This window comes from Convolutriloba macropyga, chromosome 10 (genome assembly GCF_964194025.1).
Source record: "Convolutriloba macropyga chromosome 10, txConMacr16.3, whole genome shotgun sequence".
NCBI lineage: Eukaryota > Metazoa > Xenacoelomorpha > Acoela > Convolutidae > Convolutriloba > Convolutriloba macropyga.
Genome location: NC_134477.1, coordinates 42,564,152 through 42,585,955, shown reverse-complemented (window position 1 = coordinate 42,585,955; position 21,804 = coordinate 42,564,152). Strand labels below are relative to the sequence as shown.

At 34.7% G+C, this 21,804-nt stretch overlaps 1 protein-coding gene across 2 annotated transcripts in view; it reads right to left on the bottom strand.

Annotated features, from left to right (window-relative positions):
- Nucleotides 1–21,804, bottom strand: part of LOC142348141 (uncharacterized) — an 87,985-nt gene that overhangs the window by 48,165 nt on the left and 18,016 nt on the right. For both annotated transcript variants that reach the window (XM_075399346.1, XM_075399347.1), the window contains exons 3-6: nt 17,954–18,190; nt 12,738–12,872; nt 12,160–12,385; nt 8,140–8,705 (exon numbers count right to left, since the gene is read on the bottom strand). In XM_075399346.1, the coding sequence (XP_075255461.1) occupies nt 8,140–8,705; nt 12,160–12,385; nt 12,738–12,872; nt 17,954–18,190 (1,164 nt within the window). The remainder of the gene's footprint in view (nt 1–8,139; nt 8,706–12,159; nt 12,386–12,737; nt 12,873–17,953; nt 18,191–21,804) is intronic.

Below are 21,804 nucleotides of genomic sequence, written 5' to 3'. Positions count from 1 at the left end.
CATTGCACTCCCATTTGTATTAATATCTAGCCAGTATCACCTCCTTATCCAATAGCACTCTTCAGGATCTATTAACGGTTGATATCAGTATAAGTGAAGGGAAGAAAATTTTACAGCAAATTTGTTGCAAAGAAATTATTGTGATATTTTGTATAAAAGAAAACAATCAGAACGAACTTTATAAACATAGCCGGCAGATTGCCGGAAAATAGCCGTGATAGACGCTTGTGACCTTCCATGAAATGAAACAACTGAAATAAGGTAGACAGATTGACCACCAGTCCTTTAATAGACCGCTAGACTTTTTGGTTAGACTCGGACCGTCATTTTTATGAGACACATACGCTCTATAACAAAAAAGCCCTAATGGAGCTTTTTCAAAATTAATATTGAAAATCAAAAACTCAAGACTCTAAAACTCACGAATTAGGGCATATACGTTTGGCACTACTTGGATTCACATTATTATCCTTTAATTAGTAAATGTTCATAAATTTAAAGTTCATTAAGCGAGTTAAGAAGTCATTTTTTTAGTGAGGCAAATCACGCAATTGACCTAAAAGCAGAACAAATGACGTCACGCACACAAATTTTAACTGCAAAGCAGTAGAAAGCACTGAAATAGAAAAACTCAATTTCAAGAAGTCAGGTAGCAAGAATCACGGAGACGACGATTTAAAAAAAACACGATGTCCCCAATAATAGCCACTATCGCTTCGCGGCTATTAATTATTTTCAAAGATCTTGAAACATAGCTGGCAGAGTGTCGAAAAAACTAAAATAGAATTGAAGGGCGCAGAATATATATAAATGAAAAAGTTCTTTAAAAATTATAGAGTTGGATACAATATTTCATAGGAGTATGAAATATTGTATCCAAGGAGTATTTATTTCATAGGAGTATTCTGTTGACCTAGAAAATGTTTTCAGTAACCGAACATCATCTTAATATTTGGCTTAAAATCATTTAAAGAAGGCGTTAATTCTTTTATGAACAAAAACACTAATCGAGTATTTCAACTAAAAATAAGTTAAGAGCAAGAATAAACTTACAAACGTAAAGTCATTAAAAGTTGAACAAAAAGGCAGTATAAAAGTTTCAGGCGCTACGTGAGGTAATACCAAAAATAAGCATCAGACAAAAAAGCGTAGCGGGAAAAGTTCTTTCGCGCTTCTAAACTACTCGCCACCATCCCTCCACTTATTGTTTTGTTGGGACAAAACTGACCACTTGAATATGACGTAAGAACTCCACAAAACTTGCCAGTTCTTAAAAAGACCACGCTCAATAAAAATCTACAATGTTTGAATTGTAAAAACCACAAAAAACGCAATATAACTAAGACCGCCTTTCAGCTACGCACCGATAAAAAATATTGATTCCGTAAGGAAACGCAACCTAAATGCCGGAAAACAGCCGTGGTTGAACCAGCTTCCCAAATTTGAGATTGAAACAATAAGAAAAACATAACCGACTAACGTCAGTCGATTTGCTCTCAAACACTGGCGAGCGGTTGCCTTCGTCAGTAGCTAGCCACGGGGGGGGGGGGGGTGCACCGGGGGGCAACAGTGGGTGGAGGGGTCTTCAATCACTAAGAACCACCCTTCACACCAAAAGTATAAGTCTCCAGAACAGATTTTGCGAATCACATACTTGCAGACTAGTGAGCTGAAAGGCTCTAAGAGCACTTAATGCCCGCTGTGCGCTATCTGTATCCCGTTTTTGAAGACAAAATTAATGCACTCAGCCTTACTGCCTAGGCTGTATTGGCTTATTCAATTAATTATTTTCGCTTTTCGACCTTGCAAGTATGTATTTTCGGAAATTTGCTGAAATAAATCTAGTTCCCATCAATTTAAACCTGCGAGAGCTAGGTAAGTGACATATCTGAAACCAAAAGAAGTTAAGGGAACTTAAAAACAGCAGGACACGTCCTGAATTACAATCCAAAAAACTGAATTAACTGATGACCTGAACCTCAAATTCTTTTCAACAACATCAAACTTGTCAATCAACAACAGATATGACTTCAAATGCTCAAAAGTAGGCAAATGGTCTGAAAAAAATCATCCAATTATTATTTATTTTCCCAAAAACTAGTGTCGTAAAAATCGTCCAGACAAAAAACAACATTTTCTATAATTATTGGCAATACGGGTCCTTAGAATACGTGAACTACACAAAAATCTTGCCGAAATCGACGAGACAGTACAAAAGGCTCCAAAAGCCAGCTTGGCAAAAATCAGTATGTTTTCAGAAACTTAGTGGCATCAAAGTAAAAACCGTAGCACAAGAACGTTAAACACATCTCAGCATACAACTTTAGATTCAAAAATCCATTAGACAAGAGAAACAAATCAATTCAAGATTCGAAAATTGTGTAAAATAAGTTTTAAAAACCAGTTACTAAGTCATCATCAAAACTAATAGCTTAAATCACACGCCAATAAAACGAAATTAAAAACGCGGCACTAGAAAGCAAATAAAACGAAGCGACAAGATAAAAACATAGCCAGCAAATTGCCGAAAAATAGCCGCCGTTGACACGCTTGATGCACATTGGGATTGAAACAGAAAAAGAAAAGAAGAGATAGAAACAGACCGAATTTGTTTTTTTTTCTGTTTCAAAAAGCGTTCTAATTTGGGGTGCAGTTTCAGTTAGATTCTTAAACTACACTTAACTCAGCTTCTAAACCGAAAGCTCTTAAGCTTTATACTGATGTCAGCTAGCAATCGCTTTAATAAACTTTGATAACCTAGTGCACTATGACTAAATGACCGGGCTTTATCGGTTCATCCCGCCTCTTTTGATTTTGCTCTTGTGACTTTGACCGCATTCATTACATCGCGTAATACAATGAGTGGAAGAATTTAAATCCATTCAGTTGAAACAATGAGTGAGGTAAATCAGAAGCCACACAAGAAAATCGTGACTTATGTAAAACAAAAAACGTGATCAAAAGGTAAAGCCAATTAAAAAAAAGAGCGCCTAAATAATAGCCGTTGAGAGGCTGACGGCGGCTATTAAAAAGCAACAAAAATGGGCAGAACTCAAAAATCCAATATCTTTTAGAAAATAATATAGAAGTCAGGAAAACCAGTGGTATCAACTCAAATAACTAATTAGATTCATTTAAGCACCACGAGAAACCGATTAAGAAGACAAAACAGGCAAATAAAAGCTCGTAAATATTATTGAGAATAGTGGAAGAGATAATGAGTAACTAGCTAAAGGCTTTAAGAACTTATAAGGTTCATTTATGCCTTATTAACAACCGATAAGACCTGCCATTAATGAGACTAAGTATTAATAGATCAAAATGAAAAAGGAATAAAGGCAAATTTAGAAAAATATAAAACATTTTTTAGAACAATGAAGTCTAATACAGTCAAAGTAATATTTAGCAATTGAAACGATTAATTTTATTAAATAATAACTCAATAGCAACCGATGAGACCTTCCCTTAATGAGACTAGGTGTAAACGAACAAAATGAACAACGCATGCAGATAAATGTCAAAAGCAGCAATAATTCTTGAAAAAATGATAGGTCTAAGGCACATTTAGCTATGAAAAGTAACGATTACTTTGATTCATGTATGTCTCAGTAGCAACCAATGAGACCTGCCAATAATGAGACTAAGTGCAAGAGAACAAAATGAACAACGCATACGCGTAAATTTCAAAAGTTCTCGAAAAACGTTCAAGTCAAAGAAACATTTAGCTATGAACCACAACGATTTGTTTGATTGACTTATGCCTCAGTAGCAACAGATGAGACCTCTCATTGATTAGACTACATACAAAAGAATTGATAAAATTACAGTTAAACAAAAAATTCTATTTTTAAATCAATGGTTTAAACAAATGGTTTAAAAGTCATACAACGCATTAGCTATCGGTTCAGGGGTTAGAGCAATTGCCAATAGACGGAATTAAAGCACTCGTTTATTAAAATCAGAAGTCAAACTGCTGCATACACAAATTAATGAAAAAACACATTACCAAAAACTTAATCAACACCAAATTCTCACTCGACCTTTGAGGTAGAGATTGAAAAAATCACGCTTCAAACCCAAAAGCCAATTTGCTTCTCTTACTACTACAGCTTAACTAAAACCACCACTCTAATTCGACTTCCCATTGCCATCAAAAAGGCCATAAAGTCGAAGAAGGAGTGAAAATTTTTGGATGGTAAAGGAGAGCGCCCACAACAATAGCCTTTGAGAGGCTGACGGCTGTTATTACATATAACAGCAAATTGGAAACAAAATTACAATAAAAGTACAAAGTGGAACCTTAAGGTGGCATCTAAACACTAAGCGAAAGAGCGTCCCGGAGCAGTAAAATGGCGAAACAAAAATTTTCTCTAAAGGAATTGCTCATCACCGTAGTTAAAACTTTAATTCATGGAAAGAAGAACATCTTACAAAAAAAAAAACAGGACAAAACCTGATATTGGAAGCAGAATTTATTAATATTAAACACTACCTGACAAGACCAGCAGAGCCAATTGACCTTTACGAGCCAAACAGCAGTTCCACAAAATCATATAGAAATAGCGTCTATATTATAGATACTTTTGTGATCAGCGCGTTGAATACCAACGTTGCTTAACATAAAGGCAGGCAAAGTCAGGCAAAAAAATAGAAATTGAAAATCTAGAAAGTAGCAAAAAGATATGAAAGATTAGATACAGCTTATTGATATTCAAAAACTGAATCTACAATGCTGAAATCCATCCATACATACGCAGCATCAAGCTCAAAAAGTTTAAACAAGTAATTGAGCTCAGAAAAATAGGAAAGCCAAGAAAATTCAGAAAGCTGAAAAGTATTTATACAACTGTCGTCAAAACATCGGTCTCGCCACAAGCTAAAGAACCAAGCAGAAGCAAAAACCACAAAAATAAAAAAAAAATGGAAAAGTCAGCCAAAATTAATAAAAGGTGCAAACTATAATGAAGCTAAAATGTCCTCAAAACAAAAATTGTTCTGCAAAAATTAACCTAATGACCCTCACGCAACATTTAATAATCCTTTACTCCTCCCTCAAATTAAGTCGTAAAAAGACCAATACAGTCGAGATTTCGATACATTTCGAACTCTTCGTAAAAAATAGAGCACCCAAAAACGTTCAGAAATCAAATAAGTCGATACATAGCTGGCAGATTGCCAGAAAATAGCCGCAATAGCTTCGTAGGATCTGCAGTCTCAAAAAGATATAAAAGAAACAAACCGAAAAAGAAATTGTTTTTTATTAAGTTGCTGAGATGCTATATTTTTTATTAATTAAAAGAAAATATTTATCCCACTGCTATTTCTATTCACTGCTCTCAAATAACCTTCAATTAGAATGACACACACTAACTTGACCTTTTATCTTTGAATTAAAGTGAAGAAAAGTCAATGTTAGAGCGAGTAAGTCATTTTTGAGAGTGAGGAATGTAACGTGTGACCAAAAACTTTTTCACGCGAATATACAAAAAACAGCTCCACTAAGAGTGAAAAATGACGTCACTCACGCACTTCAGTTGAAATTGCATGAACGAATGAACAAAAAGTAGATTTGAAATGATTGAAACGTCATATGGTCGTAACAAAAATCTTGACGAAATGAAAAAAACCAAGAGAAGGCCAACAATAGCCTCAACTATCGCTTCGCGGCTATTAATAAACATCAGCAAAAATATGTGTTATCAAGGCATGGAATATGACGCGAGTTTCAGCGTTGAAATTCTGCAGCTGAGTTTTTTCAAAACTCTTTCGGCTTTTCTTCAAAATCCTTTACCAAACGAAACTAACATAGCCTCCAAAAGTCGAACGAGCGAGTAGGTCTCAAACAACTGACGAGGGAGTAGAGCACTTATCTCGCTGGAGAAAGGATGGGAGCTACTAATTTTGTTACCTCCAGCAACTGACGCGATATCAAATGCAGAAGGCAGCAGCTTAAAATACAGTTTTTATAAATTCTTGTCATTTCTTGAAAAAACGTTAGCAATTTATGCTTGCCACATTTTCCGCATAAAATGTTTAAATTTTTGAAGGCAACTCAGATTAAAGGACATAATTTTTAAGCCAGCTGCTTTTATACCTTCTGAAGCTTGAATTTTGTAAAAGAAAATAACTGACATATAGCTGGAATAGCTCTGAAGACTTACGTGCTGTCGAATACAGATGGAAACGATACTGATTTGAGTTGGAAAAGTTATCAACGCAGGTAAATCAATCAGGTAAAGACTCTCAGCGACAAAATCATACGACTTGTTAAGTTCAATCCACGGCAGCCTCTTTTGAGGGACCTTTATTACACATAAAAGTTTTCTAAGACATTAAACTAATGCAATAAAATTTTGAAGTACATAAGTGATTTTGTCGAGTGAGGTACGTAACCTAAGACCAAATTCCAACCACGCAAATGACAAAAACGTTTGTAAAAGAGTGAGAGATGACGTTACGCGCACAAATGCCGTTAGTGACAGGAAATCATTAAAAAATGGTTTCTTCAGCTTTGAACGCTGATGCAACGTGATAAATTGATATGGCTTGTTAAATTTCACTCCACGGAAGCCTTTTTATTAGGGACCTTTGTTACACATACGCGCTTCTTTGACCTTAAATTAATTCAATAAACTTTTAAAGTGTTAAAGTACATAAGTCAATTGTTGAGTGAAGTCAGTCGCCTATGACCAAAATCTAACCATGCAAATGATATAAAAGCTTTCGATAAAAGAGAGAAAGAAATTACATCACACGGCCAAATGCCGTTAGTGAGAGGAAAACATCAATAGCGTCAAACGACAAAACTAAACGAAAAATCAAGAATACCGCAATATGGCAATGCTCAGCTGGCAGCTAAAAATGGGGATCATAAATTCATTTAAGATCCTAGTTCAATTTCAAATTTTTGGCCAGCTGTTGATTTTTTAAACATACCCGGCAGATTGCCGGAAAATAGCCGCCGTTGATTCCAATAAGCATGATTGGGATTGAACGAAAAGAATATATTGAAAAAAAAAGATTTTTGTACAAAAATATTTTTTAAGTCCGATTTATTTTGATGGCATTTCGTAGTTGAACATACTTCTGTTTCTTAGAGAGAGGCTACAGGGGCTACTATCAACACCAATAAGCATTAGAGGTGGTAACTAAGACTTATAGGAACGACGTTCAAATAGCGGGCATCTAAAATTGGGCTTTATGGGTTTATCCCGTTTCTATTTCTGACTTCGATTTTTTATACCAACTCTGTTCATTTTGAATTGCTTTGCTTAGCAACTGATGTTCAAATTCACTTTTAGCAGAATGAGAGAAGAGAGAAACTAGCCTAGAGAAGTCAAAAAGATTTCACGCAAAATGTCGAAAAAGCGGCAAAATGGTAAAGCGAAAAAAAGTTTGACGAAGTAAAAAAACAAAATTCAAAGAATTTTTATTGACTAAACAGAAAAACTAGACCAAGAGTGGACTATGAGTGAATTGAGAAAACCATTTTAAAAAAATCAAATCAAAAAACAAAAAAAAACAGAAAATCAATGTCAAAATGCCGCATGTGAACAAAAAACAACTAGCGAGAAATGAAAATTCAATTCAAACAAAAAACTAGGGCTAGAATGAGCTGTGAATGGATTGGGAAAACCATTTAGAAAAAACATCCGATACAAAAAATCGAAAAAACAGTAAAAATCAGAGTGAAATTGCCGCATGTGAACAAAAAACCACTACCGAGAAACCGAATTTTTGTTCAAACACCATTTTCTCACTCTACTTTAAAATTAGAGCGAAAAAAATTCACGCCGCAAAACCACTCGCTTTTTCGCTCCATTTCCTGTTTCGGCGTGACCAAAATCACCACTCCAATTTGACTTCAAAAATCATGAAAATGTGTGAACAGATCTTAAAAAAAAAAGACAGCGCCCCAATACAATTCAAATTCTTTGAATTGTAAAAAAATACGAGCGCAATAATAGCCGGCTGAGAAGATGAGGGCGGCTATTAAAAACTATTGTTGCCTGTATTGTTGCCTACACAACAAAATCGAGGTTTTTATATCGTTAAAGAATTGGTAATTTCATTCTAATTTGAGGTTTTAAACTTGCGCAACTATTATTTCAAATTTTGCAGACAAGAAGGCCAACTTACAGATAAGTTTTCACCGAATCTCTTGTCAGACCCCACATTTCTAAATGACATATCCATCTGGGTTCCTTTTGAAGAGATACCAGAAGTGTGTACAGGAGAAGAGCTGCTGATGGAAGACACATCTCCATACAAGCTCTGAGGAGGAATAGCAGTAACAGACATACCAGCGTTATTTATGGACACCTTCGGACGTCCGTGATTGTAAGAAACACCATTATCCTCATTCATATTGATATCGTCATCAAATACAAGTTGATCATCTTCAAAATCATGTCGAGAATTAACGTTGAGTGATTCTAACAGATCTCTAGATGGCGTCCAAGCACGCACATTCTTGTCGGAACTGAAACTGAATAGCTGATACTTCTGCTGATGACTTGTCCATTCAAAATCGACGATTTTTCCGTTCTCGCTATCGAATTTTTGCAACGCGTATTGCTCGCTATCTTCATAGCTGTATAATCGAATCATTCTCTCGTACTTGTCGCAAGTCGTGAATGTTCTAGCAAATGGAGTGAACTTGGCTTTCATGACTGGATTTTTGTCAAAGACCTGCTTCGGCTCCACTGAAATGGATCGACCATTCAACTTTCGACATACCATTCAAAATCATTTTGACCGAATAAATAAGAATTAGGGAAAGTTAATCGAATTTGTATGGTATCAAACCTGTGCAACCTTTCAATCCAAACATCCCAACTTTTGTGATTAATTTGACAAGAGGCAATAATTGTAGGTACAACAAAAACTTTACTCCAAAAAAGCAATTTTGCTGCGAAAAAAGCTGATAAATTGGTCAAAAATCTGACCGTTCACAGAAATGTGAACATGAAAACATAGCTGGCAGATTGCCAGAGAACAGCCGCAATAGCTTTGTAGATCTGCAGTCTCAAACACAGCCGGAAGATTGCCGGAAAATAGCCGCGATAGACGCTTGTGGCGTTACATGAATTGAACCAACTATAGAAATAAAATAGACAGATCGACCACCAGTCCTTTAATAGACCACTAGACTTATTGGGATAGCTTCGGACTGTCATTTTTATGAGACGCATAAGCTCTATAAGGAGAAAGCCCTAATAGGGCTTTTCAAAATTAGGATCTTTTCTGTTTGTGCCCTCGCAGCTTAGTGGGCGCATATTATTTGCACCCAAAGAAGGAGTCGTATCCACCCAAAGAACTGGTTTTTCAGATAGCTAATTTCTCCATGCTGAAAGCATCAATGCAGAGAAAACAACAATCTTAAGTCAAACAGCGAAAAAATATTTCGGCAAAAAAAATTGGGAAAGTCCAATTTATTTTTCATGTACAAGTACACGTCCAAACGAAAACCGTTGGTTCATGCTATAATACCTAGATATCCAATCGCAAAATATCAGCCTGGCCTTAATGAACTCACAAACATGTCTTTTTTGGAACAGAAAAAATTAGGGAAAATGTTTAAAATTTCTCAATTTGTGTCAAATTGCATAGAAAGAGACAACTTTGTAGCAACTTGTATCCTTTGTATAAAGTTTGCAGAACTTATATCCTTTGTTGTAAAAAACCCTCAGTCCAGAGGCTTTAATTCATTTCACAATAAATTCAATAAAACGTTACAGTGGTCCAAAAAACTCAAAAGGGACTTGAATATCAGCAAAGTAGTTAAAAAATTCACAAATTAATCACCAAAAAGACAAAAAAAACAGGTAATACAGGCAAAATAACGTTTGATATCAAAATTAAGACCCCGATATTATTCGTAGAAAATAAATACCAGACCAAATTTTTAAATAGCATTTAAGCAAATTCTCAGTGCTGCATTACGTCAAATGAAATGATTTGTAAACAAATATCTAAAAAAGCTAAAATCCTTATTTTTTAACAACTGATAGAAGCAGAGCTGATTTCTACTATAGATCTCAGTAAAATGACAGAGTGATACATCCTAGACTGCGGACAATAAGGACAGAAACAAAAACATAGCCGGCAAGACTGCCGTTGACGCGCTAGACGCACATTGGGATTGAAACAGAAAGAAATTAAGAGATAGAATTTGACAGAATTTCTCTGTGTCAAAATTTTTTATTTGGTGTGCAAATTTTGCCTATCCCGATAAGTTCTAAAAATGCGCTGTCATGCCTCACGCCCCTATTTCTTGCTTCATAGTTAGGTGATGTTTTTCCTTTGAATATCAATAAAGAGTGCTATAATTTAGTTCATATTCAGATATTTCTAAAGGCCATATCTAGCCTGTATTTCCATCTAGGCCTGCAACCCCTTATTTGTTTATGTTTACTAGAACAAACCGCAGATTGACAGTTTACAGAAAAACATATTAAGTACCTGAAGGCCTCAATATTTACCTTTATAAGTTCCCTGAAGATGAATTTGCATATTTGGTAAATAACTTCATGAGAAAATATGTACTTGAAGAAATTATGCTGATAAAGTATTGAAACAGAAAAAGAAAGAAGAGATTGAAATTGTCAAAACTTTCCTCAGTTTTCCTAAGTTTCAAAAATTGTTCTAGTGTGGAGTTTCAGTTAGACTCTAAACATATACTTATTTCAGCTTCTAAAGTGAACGGTATTAACCTTAATACTAAAATCAGCTAGCAATTGCTCTAGTGAAGTTTGATAACCTAATGCACCATGACTTACTTAATGACCGGGCTTTACCGGTTTATCCCGTTTCTTTCGATGTTGCTCCTTTGACATTGACCTATTCACTACAATGCGTAATTCAATGCATGAGAGAATTTAGAATCCATTCAGTTGAAACAGTGAGTGAGGTAAGTCAGAAGTCAAACGTAAAAATTGTGACTTAGGTAAAACGAAGAACGCGATCAAAAGTTAGCGCGAATTAAAAAAAAGGAGAGCTCAAACAATAGCCGTTTGATAGACTGACGGCGGCTATTAAACACATGCAAAATCAAAAAGACCTGTTCTTGATTTTTGAAAGTTAAAAATCAAATTCATAAAAAATGGAGTCAGAAAACAATTATATTTCCCTATTTAACAAAAAAATTACGCAGCTACCCTCTTGTATATATTAAAAAGTACAAAAATTGTTGGAGGTAATATATACCCTCCTGTATATATTAAAAAGTACAAAAATTGTTGTGGAAAAGTACAAAAAAAGTACAAAAAAGTACAAAGATTGGAAACACTGAAATATTTTGCACAAAAAGTGTCAAAAAATTTTTCAATATCGTACTTATGAAAAAATCTTGCAGATTTTCAAAAACTAAACGCCACAAAATTAATCTATTAACAGTTAAGTAAATTAGGATCCATGACAGCGCGCACGAAAACTTTTTCTAGTGATTAAATCCAAAAAAGAAACAAAAAACAAAAATTGGACAAAAAAGCCAAAATCGGGTAAGCATGTGTAAAACAATTCTGTAAAACAAAATACTTCACGTCATAAAGATGTATTTAATGCATGAAATATCAAAGCTAAACTGTCATATGCACTAATTGTTGAAAAAAACCGCTTTAAGATCAAAAATTGAAGAAATACATTTAAAAAACCGAAAATGAATTTAAAAATTGGGAAGATGAGCTCATTTGGAATTTAAAACGCATTATCTGATTCTAAAAACACTGTGGTATCAATTTCAGAGGTTCACATATTAAAATAGCTTCTATTAAAAACTATTTTTTACAAAATAACGAAACTATGAGCAAAAAAATGTGCCAATTGGACAAAACGGCTTAAAATGGTTATATATATCCGGCATTCTGTCAAAAACACTTTTCGAAATCGAAAAGTCATTCACTCATCGAAGCGCATGATCAAAAAAACTTCTCTCACACAGAAAATAGTTCACACGGCAATTTTACTCTTTCGCTTTTAGGTCAAAACGCTGTCCGAACAAATAGTACTTCCGGTTTAAAAAAACCATAAGAAAACCAATACTCCTCTTCGAGTCGTAAAAAAACCAGGAGAAGGTCAATAACAACCTCCGCTATCGCTTCGCGGCTATTAAACATTAATATTTTACGACACTTTCCTGAGATTAAATTTTATTCCTACCAGCATTTGCAGAAGTCATCTTTTTAGAGAGCCGCAGTGCCTCACAGAATGACTCGGAGTGTGGCTGTGAAGTTACAGAGCTGACAGTGTAGTTCTCTGAAGACAGGTGTGAGGTCAAATCGATTATCTTGACTGCAAAATCTTCATTTCCCGATACCAGAATTGTGTTCTCCAGCGGCGACCAGTTCAGAATGTGGATACTCGTAGTTTGTACAGCCGTTAGTTCCTAAACAGTTGATTTACAATGAGTCCAGATTCATACGAGTGCAAAGATTTCGTCAACATTTTGTGTTTCTTCGAATGTGCAACAATTAATTTTACAACACCGCCTTACATTTACACTTTCATCCCAAGGAAATCACTTGCGCCAGAATCCGAAAGGGGATAGAAAAAATTTAAATTTATTTTCAACAGAGTAATTACAAATGCCAGGCATACGACACTAGACTCAACGCTAGACTCCTTTTTCCAATTTGCTGCAGATTTCCATACAACAAAATGGTTAAAATACAACTAAAACACTGCCAGGCAGTTCAACCTGTTGTGCCGTAAATGGTCTAGAACAACAAAAACCTTACAAAGAGGTGTTGAGAGAGGTTCCTGAAATCCCAGAGTTTGACGTCATTTCCTTGTGCGGCTGCCAATACACTCTCGTCTAGTCTGCACCACTTGAGCTGAGACACTCCACTTAGAGTTCCTGGAAGGCCTTTCACCTGTCAAGTTTTCAACATTAACTACTGCAAATATATAATGATAACATCCTAAGCTGTGCACATTTAAACACAACAGGCACTAGAACCATTTCGTTGCCCTAAACCATTTCGTTGCCCTGCACGAGAAAATAGCATAACCGACTAACATCGAACGAACTGCTCTCAACCCACAAGCTGCTGAATGAGTTGATAGTAGCCAAACTATGAAGACAAAGCGAACAAAAAGGCTCGATGAAAGCCTAATGAAATTCAAAACTCAAAAAGTTATTCTCTGCATCAAAAAATAACAAGAATTTGAGAGGTACGTATTGGTTTAATTGTGTGCTTCTTATGGTGAAAATTGGACCTTTTCCGTTTGTGCCCCGGAGTGACTTAGTGGGACAAACTTTTAAGACAGAACTGCCTTCACACCCTGAAACTGTCTCCTGAAAAGTTTCGGTGAATCGCATATTTAGACTAGTAAGGCGTAAGGTTCTAAGAGATGTGCTCGGCCACTGAAAGCCCTTCGAGCTTTGCCTGTTTACACCGTTTTTGAGGACAAAAAGTCAAATGGGTGCGACGAAAAATACTCAAGAGAAAAATCGTATACAAAAGATCACAGGACTAGAATAATTGCAACAAATTTCGTTTGAGAGCAATTAAAAATACAGCCCAAGACTCTCTTAATCACAATATTTCCGATGGCAATCAAATGGAAACAAGAACTGATTCGCATCAACACGAACAAACTTTTTTCGCCCTAAAGATAATGTAAAAAAACAACAACAATCCTTTGCATTACAAACAACAAAAATATTGTAAACGTTATTATCAGATCAATTAGCAAGCATTTCAATGATCTGGAAGCATTTGTTTTAAGCCAACAGTGTACACCTGATGTACTATGTATAACGCAAACATGGCTTACTGATGAAGGCGACCCTGGTTGCATGCTGATTGCAAGATATACCAGTTTCCTTGTAAAAAATCGTAAACTTAGAAGGAGTGGGGTAATGATTCAATGCATACAAAGTCGCAAAATTGTTAAGGAATGCGAAATGCGCTTCGATGAATCATTCTTTCTTGACATTGATATAAACGGAAACAGTTGGAGATTAGCCGTAATTCACAATCAACCCAGAACAAATTGACTTCATTGAAAAAGTCGCTCGATTTTCAGAAAACAATAACTCAGCTGATCCACCAATGATCGTTTGTGGGGATATGAACTTGAACATAAGCTCAAAAAACCGAATAACTCAAAACACTGCATTGAGGCAAATAATTTTAATATACAACGACTCGTAGCAACACGTGTGACCTTAAGCTCAAAAACATGCCTGGATCATTTTATTTATCAAAATTTGTTAGAGGAAAAAATGGAAGTGCTTGAACTACAAGGCATTGCTGATCATTACTCAGTTAAAATAATGCTGTCAGCAAAAATTGAACACAAAAAGGGAAAAAGTTTTTTCGTGATATTAGTTTTACAAAAGGCCCTGGTCTTGTAATTGAAAAAAATTGTTACATCATTTAAAAGCAAATGAATATCTCATATATCAAAATAATTGTCCTTGCTCAGCTTTCAGGGAATTCTCTCGACTTCTCCGTGAAGTGAATAACCTTTATGCTGCAATAAGAAATGCAAAGAAGAAATCCAAAATGCCCGTATGGTTTAATAAAGATTTAAAGAATTTACAGAGCAAGCGAAATGAGGCCCACTCCAAAAGAAAGGAGAACAGGAAACTACTTGCGCAGTTTAGACATCTGCTTGAGCAGGAAATCAAAACGGCAAAAATGCATCTATCTACATAAATTGTTCAGGAAAATCTCGAAAGACTTTCAAACTGCTTATTGAGTTGAAAGGTAAATTTTTCTTGCATACCGCTTCTGAGCTAATGCTCTAACGACAAAAATGAACCAATAGATGAAGATAATGCAAAACTTTTTAGTAATTTTTTCGCTACTATTGGATTATAACATTAGTGAAATTTGCATTACCCCAAGGTTTCCATCTGAAGAAATCTCATCTGAAGTTTTTCCAAACAACTAGAAACGAAGTAAAAAAGATTTGCGGCGCAGCTGGACAAAAAATTCTTCAGGCGATGATCTAAAATATAGTGCTCTAATTATAACTTCGGTGGAATTGATAATACAATACCTAGTCTTGATCAATTTTTTTTCAAAAAAGAGGGGAATTTTTCCAAAAGAGTTGGCAAAAGCAAAAATTTTTTCCCTACATAAGGCGATAGCAAACTGAAAAAAAAACTATCGACTAATTTCACTTCTAAATGCCTGGAGTAAAAATTAGGAGCGTGTTGTTTTTAGTCAAATATACTATTACTTCGAATCTCGAACTTTCTAAAGTGAACAATTCGGCTTGAGGTCCAGAATTTGAACAGTTGATGCATTATTTGAACTTACTGAGAAAATGAGAATAGGACAAAGCTTCTCAAACTTTTTTCTACACCCAAAAGAAAGCTTTTGACACAATTAACCGCGGTATCCAAGTTTATAAACTTGTTAGTTATGGATTAAGAGGTCATTGTTTGAATTGGTTAAAATCATATTTGAAAAATAGATATCAAAGAGTTGAAGTAAATGGAGTATCGTCCACTTGGAGAGAAATTAATCAAGGAGTTCCGAAAGGATCAATTTAAGAAAAGTTAAAATTTCTGATTGATATCAAGACATGCCAAACGTCTGTAAAAGTGTTAACATTATTGATTAAGATCTTAAATCAATCGACAATTGGCTTGCAAGGAACAAATTACTACTAAATGTAGAAAAAATAGCTGAGATGAATCTGAAATCATTATCCACAGACACGACATTTTAACTGAATTTCAATAATATACCAGTGAAATCAGTATGCAAGTAAGTTTAGATAAAAAACTCCTTTTAGCCACATATTGACTATGTGAAAAAAGACTCAGTTAGCAATCTGGAATCGTTTCTAAGCTCAGACACAATAAACAACAGAAAAGTGTTAGAATATTATATTAACAATGTTTCTCTTATTTTGCAGTGTGGTGCTTTAGTTTATTGCTGCTGCAGCTACTCGTCTTAAAAACAGTCTCTGTTACAAAAGAAGATATTGAAGCTTATTCACTTCAGAAAAAAGAGATCACTGCGACGACTTATTTGAAAAGAATTCAATCTTCAGTTTATGAGCTACACATTAACGACTTTCTCAAATTCGTTCTCAAAGCTATAAACAGTCAACACCCACAAAAATTTTTGCAAAAATCTTTTCTCTTTCAAACAATTCTGCGTAAGGGTAACAAGAAGTTGCGATCTGAAATTGTTAGAAGAGCCCTTTCGTAAAGGAAAGCAATAAAAACTCAATTCGGCTTCGAGGTGCTAAATTTTATAACAGACTGAGTAAAATTGGAGTTATTTCATCAGACTTGCACTTTTCTTCTGGAAAATATCCAATTTTTGCAACCAAAAACTCCTATTTAGTCAATAATTATGAACTAACAAGGTTCCTATTTGAATAAAAATCAACCATCTTAGTTATTTGAAAATCAACAACTTAACTCAACTGCAAACTGATTACTATTCAATCTCTGGATCATCTTTCATAGTAACAAACTTCTTTCTTCGATGGACTTCGAATTAATTTATTTCTTTAGAAATACACATTAATATTACTCCAATTATGAACTAACAAGGTTCATATTTGAATAAAAATCAACCATCTTAGTTATTTGAAAATCAACAATTTAACTCAACTGCAAACTGATTATTATTCAATCTCTGGATCATCTTTCATAGTAACAAATTTCTTTCTTCGATGGACTTCGCATTAATTTATTTCTTTAGAAATACACATCATTAATATTACTCCAATTCTTTGCACTGCCCACTCGGATATCAGGCCCTTCTTCTTTCTATGCTGCAATCGATTTTATTTTAGTAACAAGCTTTACTTCGGAGTGAGAGCAATAGAGATCACTCAACAATGAAGAAAGAAGGCGTGAAAAGGTCACTTGAGAAGTGAAAGGATGTTCTAGAAGAAAAGCGCAAAATGGTCAAGCGAAAAATTTGCATTATAAAGTTAACAATAATTGCTATAAACTTCGTTCAAGAGCAATTAATAACAAAATTAATTCTTTCTTCCGAAACAACTCGAAGTTAGGCAGCAACAATCTACTCAAATAAAACAACCAGAAACATGAGTAACAAAAAGCCAACTGCTGTTTAAACTACTCATTATAGTGTAAAAACTAAGCACGAAACATTTAACATAGCCGGCAGGGCAGATAGATGGAGAATAGCCGCCGGTGACCCCCTTGACGTCAAATGGGACAGAAACCGATTTAAAAAAGACATAAATTGGTCGCCTTTTTTAAAGTTTGTAAAGTTTGAAAAAGCGATTTAAAGCGTGAAATAATTTGGCGAGCAGTTTTAGTTGGATAACACAATTATAAAAAAAATGAGTTCCTAAACTCAGACACAGCCTTACCAGTTTATCCGTAATCCCGTTTCCTTCCACATTGCTCTTTTCACTTTGACCGTATTCACTACAAGGCCTAAATTTGTTGAATGATTCTACACTCCAATTAATTGAAACAATTAGTGAGGCAAGTCAGAACTTCGACGTGAAAATTGTGAATTATGTAAACCAAAGAACGTGAACCAAAATGAAACGGAATTAAAAAGAATAAAGGAGAGCGCCTAAATAGTCGCTTCCTAAGCAGTTTCAGTGATACGTACAATTTGCGCCTTCGAAGGCTCTAAGTGAGCTACACAACTTGCTGTTCTCGGGCTTCAGCTGTTTATCCCGTTTATTTTGACGAAGAGCAAAATCGCTCAAGTGAGCAAAAAACTATGCTAGAAAAAACTGTTCGAGCAAAATTTTGCATAAGAAAGAAGACTACAATTATTGATTCAAAATTCGTTCGAGGGCAACTGATAATTGCATGGCTGCAAAATCTTGCCTACTGCAGTGCCACGTTGTTTGTAAAACATTCCAGAGGCTAATTTCAACCCTTCACTAAATCACAATATTAATTTTTGACACATTGCTAGTTAGAGAAGCAGTGTTCACAGCCGCGTTACAACAGGCACAAATGAAGGAATTTAGCAAATCACACCTGGACGACTTTGTCATCTCTAACATCCCAGAAACCGATTTCATTTCTGGATCCAGTTGCGAACAAATTGGCATTCATGTAGTTCCAGTCAAGGTCGTTGATGTATCTATTGTGAGCATTTTTGTTACAGAAGAGCAGGTCCAGAGATGACTCTGTTGTTTGGTAGAGATCGATGCCCAGATTTGCTGCCAAGAGGATCTGAGAAGTGTTTATAGGGCTGAAGCGGGCAATGGAGACCTAAAATTTAACTCTGCTTCAACTTAGCCGACAGAAAACATTATTTCATCATTACTCAAATTAAAGAAAAAACTAAGCTCAGAGTTTATGGCATTAAATAGCCGCGAAAATGACCGCTCAGACCACATAGTTAAAATTAGGTTGAAAATAACTCCGATTTCCATATTTTCAAATTAAATTTTAAGCTCTGATGGCTCTCAAGTAATATAGTCTTAGATTTATCAAGCTTCGGTGACCTCAAGCTTAATTATCAAGCTTAATTACGATTTTAAAAAAATGAGCGTAGAAATCATTTCATTAAGTGACGTAAATCATTTAAGATTGATCAATCAATTGATTGCACCACTAACCCAAGAACCTATACAGAAAACAGTAGAAAATGACGTCATGCACACAAATTTAGTTACAGAATGGTAGAAGCCGATTAGCCAATGAGGGTGGCGGTGGTTAAAGGCAGATGGGTATATGAACCCTTTCATATGAAAAATTAATGTCTCTTGAACTGCTTTGATGAATCGCGTACTTAGAGATTAGCGAATCGAAAGGCTTTTAGAGAAGTCATGACCTCCCGGCCTTACCTGGCTATCCCGTTTTAGAGGAAGAAAAGTCAAAATGGTCAGATGAAAAATCGGCCAGGCAAAATTTTGCATTCAAAAAGATGACAGCACTAATATAATTGCTACAAACTTCGTCTGAGAGCAATTAACAACATAGCAGGACAAGCCATGAAATACAATCCAAAGATTTGAATGAACTAACAACATAACTATCCTCAATTATACCGGAAAAGTTATCAAAATTAGGCATGAGGTATATATATAAATATATATATTAAATGAACGAAGGAATTGGAAACGTGAAAAAAACGTGTATTTCGAAAACCTAGTGATGTCAAAACTATCAAAACCAAAAAAACAAGTCCAAAAAAGCGTTTGCACTACTGTGCTTGGAAAGCACGCAAATAATAAATGGAGGACGATGAGAAACAAAGTTCAAATAATAAAAACAAAAAATTCAAAATTGAGAAATCTGACAAATAACGGGAAAGTTCTCAATAAAACAATACCATGAAAATGATTTTAAACTATTCACACATTAGATTCTTTGACAATCATAATATTTAACGTTGAGAATCATGTAAAATATTTTTTTCTTATTTTCAAGCAGGAATAAAGTGACAAACGTTACAACTGAAGGCAAGATTTTAAAACTCTCCAAAATTATCTGAAAACAAAAGGTATAAAAGTCTAATGTTTTTGGACTTTTATACCAATTGTTTTCAAATTATTTTGGAGTTTTAAAATCTTGCCTTCAGTTGTAACGTTTGTCACTTTATTAAACAAACTTAAGACAAATTAAATATTATGAAAATTAAACAAATAAATAGGTCAAATTTTGCCGTATAAGAAGGCAGATGAGACCTGTTATCAGCAAGATTAAGCGAGAAAAAACTAGAAAGCCAAATGGACCTATAATCAATGATACTAAATTTGAAGACAACAAAAAATCCAAGATCACAAAACTTTTTAGGAAAACACAGATTGTGCAAATCATAAAAGCCGTTAGCTATCAGCAAAAAACATGAAAATAGGAAGCCCAATAGGAATGAAAACTTCTTCAATAAAACTGTAATAAGACAACCAACAGAAAATATGGACAAAACCTCATTGTTTAAAAGAAAGTGCCAAAAACAAAACACTATATTGTGAAACAAAGAATGGAAATTATTTATGCCTCTTTAGAAAAGCAACAAGAATCTCCATTACTGGTGCTAAGTGACAATACAGCAAACACGTCGAGAATCAAGTAAAATCAGCATATTCAACGTTGAGATTCATGTAAAATCTATCTTTTCTTAATTTATACCAGGAATAAAGGGGAAAACGTTACAACTGAAAGCAAGATTTAAAAATTCCCTAAAATCATCTTAAACCAAAAGGCATAAAAGTTCAAGCAGCATTGGCAACAAAAGAATTAATAGATCAAATTTTAGGCCGAATGAAACGGCCGACGAGACCTGTTATAAACAAGATTAAGTAAGAAAAAATCACAAAACCAAATGGGCCTATCATTAATGACACTAATTTCGAAGAGAAAAAAACCAAGACCGCAAAGCACAAACCTCGCCAAAAATTTTTATGACAACAGATTGGGCAAAGCATAAAAACCGGTAGCTATCAACAAGAAAACTTGAAAAAGGTTCTTAAATCTCAATAGGAAGCGAGTCTTAAAAAGGTTCTTAAATCCCAAAGCGAATGGATCCAAGACAAAAAACAGGACAAAGGTACGTGCAAAAAATCAACCATTTTCTGTTAAACCAAATAGTGTTCAGGAAAAAATATTTGTATTAGTGAGGAAATACCGTTGAAAACAGAATACCGTTGAAATTGCAGCACGTGAACAAAAACATCTCAAAAAGCGAAAATTACTTTTTTAATATCAATTTCTCACTCCACTTTTAAAGACTATTGAAAAAATAAAGTACTTGGACTTTAAAGCACTTGAACTACTCGCTTTTTTATATTTTTTGTACTGAAACGTGATCAATTCACTACTCTAAACGTGACTTCTCATTGAGAACAAGAACTCGGAAAAAGTTGGAATAGATCTTTAAAAAAGACAGCGCCCTATTATAATCCAGGTCCTTTGGATTGTGAAAAATCAAGACGAGATCAAAAAAGCCTAATTATTCCTTCACAGCAGCTCTTTCACAGAATTGTTTTACATAATAAAACATAACCGACTAAACGTCGGAAGAATTGCTCTCGAACGATTAGTGGGAGCTCCGATCAATTGCAGCCTGCTTCAGTCCGGGGTGAAGGGGGAGTCTAAATGGGACTAAAAAAATCAATAGTGGGCTTCAAATAACGACATTAGAGGTTAACATATACCACTATTAAGACAAAGTGAAAAATGGCACCAGTTTCGGCGCATTTTTCATTTGACTTTTAGTATTAAATTGTCGCCAATTGAGTTCAGCTGCTTGAAAGTGTGACTGAGAGAGAATTTTAGATCACACGAAACGCAAAAAGTCAAGGGCGTAAAGGTTACTCGGAAAGTCAAAACCGTCAAGCGAAAGTTTTGCATTAAAAAAAGACTTACACGTGTACAATAATTGTTATGAACTTGGTTCAAGAGCAATTAATTACCCGTATCTACAGTTGCAACCAATTATATAAATTTGTATCAATTTATTGCTGTATGCCTGTTGGTTGTTCAAGGATTTGAAAAAAATATTTTCTAGCGATTGTGTCGACGCGCATTACAAAGTAAAACGAAACGCGCGTAGTTATTACTTAAAAAACAAGCACAATTACGCAAGTGAATTGGTGGTTTATTTTTAACAAGTATATTGGCTTTTTCAAAATATGGTGTCTGAATACAGGTGTTGAAAATTAAATGAAAAATAGTTGTGGGCATGCAAATATATTTATATGAAACGACAAAATCTGCTGCACAAAAAATCGTTAAGATCTCCGATTGTCAATAAAAAATTACCAGATTGAAGAAATCACAGCAAACCATAACATACTATATCGAACAAATCTTTCAATTCTTACTGAGTTGTCTCTTCATCAAACCAAAAACGTGGCATAAGATGAAAATCAAAACAA